We start from the raw sequence: 3,778 nt of genomic DNA on the forward strand, positions 1-3,778 counted from the left end.
CACTGCGCCACCAGGAAAGCCCCCAAGTACTGTTTTTAAATTTTAAAATAATTAGATTCACAAGAAGTTGCAAAGATAGTACAGCAGGTTCCCTTCACCCAGTTTCCCCCACTGGTTACATCTTATACACTTGTAACACAAATCAAAGCCAGGAATGTGACATTGGAACAAAGTACTCTAGTTCTACCTCTAAACACATGTGTAGACTTCTGACAGGACCAGAACACAGAACTATTCTATTATCACAAAGATCTCCCTTGCTACTACCCCTCTATATTCACACCTGCCCCTCATCCACCAAAGCAAAAGCTGCACAAACTAGTGTTTACTCTTCCTAGATGACTATTATTTTCTATTTGAACCTGGTCTAGTCTATTTCATTTCTATAAAGTTTGGTCTCCACCCTTTGAATTAATGTCATGAACTATTAATAGATCCTCATCCTCAATTTTAAAAACAATGTAATCAACTGGAACTTCCAGACTTATTTCCTTTATTTGATAATTTGGTTTGACAAAAAAACACAAAAAGCAAACACACGCAACTGATTTATGGTGAATTCCTTTTTCTAATCACAGTTGCTCTTTCCATAGCTTTACTGAGGGTCCCTCCTCAGGCTTCCACGTTTTGAACTCTTCTCAGATCTAATTTGAGGAGATAATAAACTAATTTGGAATAATAAACTCATTTATTATTCCAACACAAAGGAAATTGGTCTGGATTCCGATTTATTAATTCACTATGAGATTCACTATAACAGACCAATAGGGTCGTTTCAATCAGCACCTACCAAGAGAATCCAGATATGATTATAGGTAAATGCAGATGCCAAAAAAGGGGTGGTGATGGTTCAGGGTCATCCTTCTCCTGCACCACTCAACAATCTACTCTTGTCCTCAGGGATCAATTCCTGCCCTCATTTTCTCAAAAAGTGAAGAACACTTACAAAACGGCTACTCTTCAAGCCTGAAACACACGCTGAGGGTGGGAGTCAGGAGTGGTGTTAATTTAATTCTAACGCCTGAAGTGACCTCCTGGGCTTGTGCTAATTTTCTCAAATTTAATTTTGTGGAGGGTAGCAGAATAACTTTCTCTCATCTTTCGGACGGGAAATATAATTTTAGTTTGGATTTTGCAAATACTTTGCAACATGAAACCACTGCCCGTTATTCCTTTTGGTCCTCATTTTAGTCTGGGTCAAAGAACCAGGCCGTGAGGGCTCCCCTTCCAGCTGCCCTCCAAGCACACATCACCTGTAGATACTCAGCCTTTTCTGGACGAGCCCAAGCGGGTTATAAACAAACCTGGGATATTTTGATCACTTTCTGGCATCTTAGTTGTAGCGATTATGCTGAAAGATCCCAAGACTAGTTTGACACGAGAAAAAAGGTCCACGTGTCACCTCAGAAGACCAATGGAACACCTAGAATGAAAGTCCAGAGAGTGGAAAAGGCACGTTCTTCCCCGTCCCCGCATCGCGCGGGAGCCTCCTCAGCTGCCTAAGGTCCACTTCATCTGCCGGGCAGGGCCGGTGGGGCTGCGGAAGGCCGGGGTCCGGGTCCGGAGGGCGAGGGCGGGGTCGGGGGTCTGGGCTCGGAGGGCCAGGTCCAGGACCAGAGGGCGGGATCCGGGGTCAGGGGTCAAGGTCCGGAGCCGGAGAGCCGGGGCTGGGTCGGGGTCCAGGTCCGAGGGCAAGGATCTGAGGGCGGGGTCCGGGTCGGGGGTCGGAAGATGGGATCCAGGTCCAGAGGAAGGGGTCGGAGGTCGGAGGGAGGGATCCGAGTCCGGAGGCCGGGGCCCTGGGTCGGAGAGGGAGTCAGAACCCGTAGGGCCGAGGTCAGGAGGTGGGGGTCGGGGTCCAGGACCGGAGGGCGGGTCCGGGGTCGAGGTTCGGAGGGCGGGGTCCGTGGTGGCGGGTCTGGGCCCGGCCTGGCTCTGCGGGAGCAGTACGGACCGCCCCGTGGCCCCAGCGCCCCGCCTCCCACAGGCGGCAGCCATGGCGGCCTGGCGGGTACCGGCGTCCGCGGGCGCTGCGCTCCGGAGGCAGCCGTCTGCCGCCCCGCCGCCAGAACCGCCCCGGGTCGGAGAAGGGTTCCGACAGCGCCTCAGCTTCACCCTCTGCTCCGCTTCGCAGGGAGACCGCGGCGGGTCTGGGCCCGACTCGCAGGGCGGGCCGGAGGAAGCAGCGAGGCGTCCGGCGAGCAAAGAGTTAACAGCGGCGGAGCCATGTGTCGTGTTTTTTACATTTCTTTCCCTGTATTTGATTTCTAATCTCATAGTGCTGTGGTCAGAAAAGATGCTTGATATGATTTCAATTTTCATAAATTTACTGAGGCTTGATTTGTGACCCAAGATGTGATCTATCCTGGGGAATGTTCTGTGTGCACTTGAGAAGAAAGTGTAATCTGCTGTTTTGGGATGGAATGTCCTATAAGTATCAATTAAATCTAACTGGTCTAATGTGTCAGTTAAAGCTTATGTTTCCTTGTTAATTTTCTGTCTGGATGATCTGTCCATTGGTGTAAGTGAGGTGTTAAAGTCCCCCACTATAATTGTGTTACTTTTGATTTCCTCTTTTACCTCTGTTAGCATTTTCCTTATGTATTGAGGTGCTCCTATGTTGGGTGCATATATATTTATAATTGTTATATCTTATTCTTGGATCGATCCCTTGATCATTATGTAGTGTCCTTCCTTGTCTCTTGTAACATTTTTACTTTAAAGTCTATTTTATCTGATATGAGTATTGCTACTCCAGCTTTCTTTTGATTTCCATTTGCATGGAATATCTTTTTCCATCCCCTCACTTTCAGTCTGTATGTGTCCCTAGGTCTGAAATGGGTCTCTTATAGACAGCATATAGATGAGTCTTGTTTTTGTATCCATTCAGCGAGCCTGTGTCTTTTGGTTGGAGCATTTAATCCATTCACGTTTAAGGTAATTATTAATATGTATGTTCCTATTACCATTTTCTTAATTGTTTTGGGTTTGTTTTTGTAGGTCCTTTTCTTCTCTTATGTTTCCCACTTAGAGAAGTTCATTTAGCATTTGTTTGTAGAGCTGGTTCAGTGGTGCTGAATTCTCTTAGCTTTTCCTTCTGTGTAAAGCTTTTGATTTCTCCATCAAATCTGAATGAGATCCTTGCCAGATAGAGTAATCTTGGTTGTAGGTTCTTCCCTTTCTTCACTTTAAATATATCATGCCACTCCCTTCTGGATTGTAGACTTTCTGCTGAGAAATCAGCTGTTAACCTTATGGGAGTTCCCTTGTATATTATTTGTCGTTTTTCCCTTGCTGCTTTCAAAAATTTTTCTTTGTCTTTAATTTTTGCCAATTTGATTACTATGTGTCTTAGCGTGTTTCTCCTTGGGTTTATACTGTATGGGACTCTGCACTTCCTGGACTTGGGTGGCTATTTTCTTTCCCATGTTTAGGGAAATTTCGACTATAATCTCTTCATATATTTTCTTGGGTCCTTTCTCCTCCTTCTTGGACTCCTATAATGCAAATATTGGTACGTTTAATGTTTCCCGGAGGTCTCTTAGGCTGTGTTCATTTCTTTTCATTCTCTTTTCTTTATTTTGTTCCATGGCAGTGAATTCCCCCATTCTGTCTTCCAGGTCACTTACCTGTTCTTCTGCCTCAGTTATTCTGCTAATGATTCTTTCTAGTGTATTTTTCATTTCAGCTATTGTATTGTTCACCTCTGTTTGTCTGTTCCTTAATTCTTCTAGGTCTTTGTTAAACATTTCTTGCATCTTCTCGATCTTTGCCTCCA

The 3,778-nt window shown here is 45.5% G+C and overlaps 1 protein-coding gene across 1 annotated transcript; it reads left to right on the forward strand.

Annotated features, from left to right (window-relative positions):
* Positions 1-1,996: 1,996 nt before the first annotated feature.
* LOC103076665 (uncharacterized protein C1orf53-like) lies at positions 1,997-2,228 on the forward strand (the record flags this gene model as incomplete). Its single annotated transcript, XM_082930894.1, has 1 exon — positions 1,997-2,228. A coding segment is annotated over exon 1 (232 nt), but the record flags the coding sequence as incomplete, so codon positions are not given.
* Positions 2,229-3,778: the final 1,550 nt, after the last annotated feature.

The sequence above is a fragment of the Lipotes vexillifer genome, unplaced genomic scaffold (genome assembly GCF_000442215.2).
Source record: "Lipotes vexillifer unplaced genomic scaffold, Lipotes_vexillifer_v1.1 scaffold62, whole genome shotgun sequence".
Classification (NCBI taxonomy): Eukaryota; Metazoa; Chordata; class Mammalia; order Artiodactyla; family Lipotidae; genus Lipotes; species Lipotes vexillifer.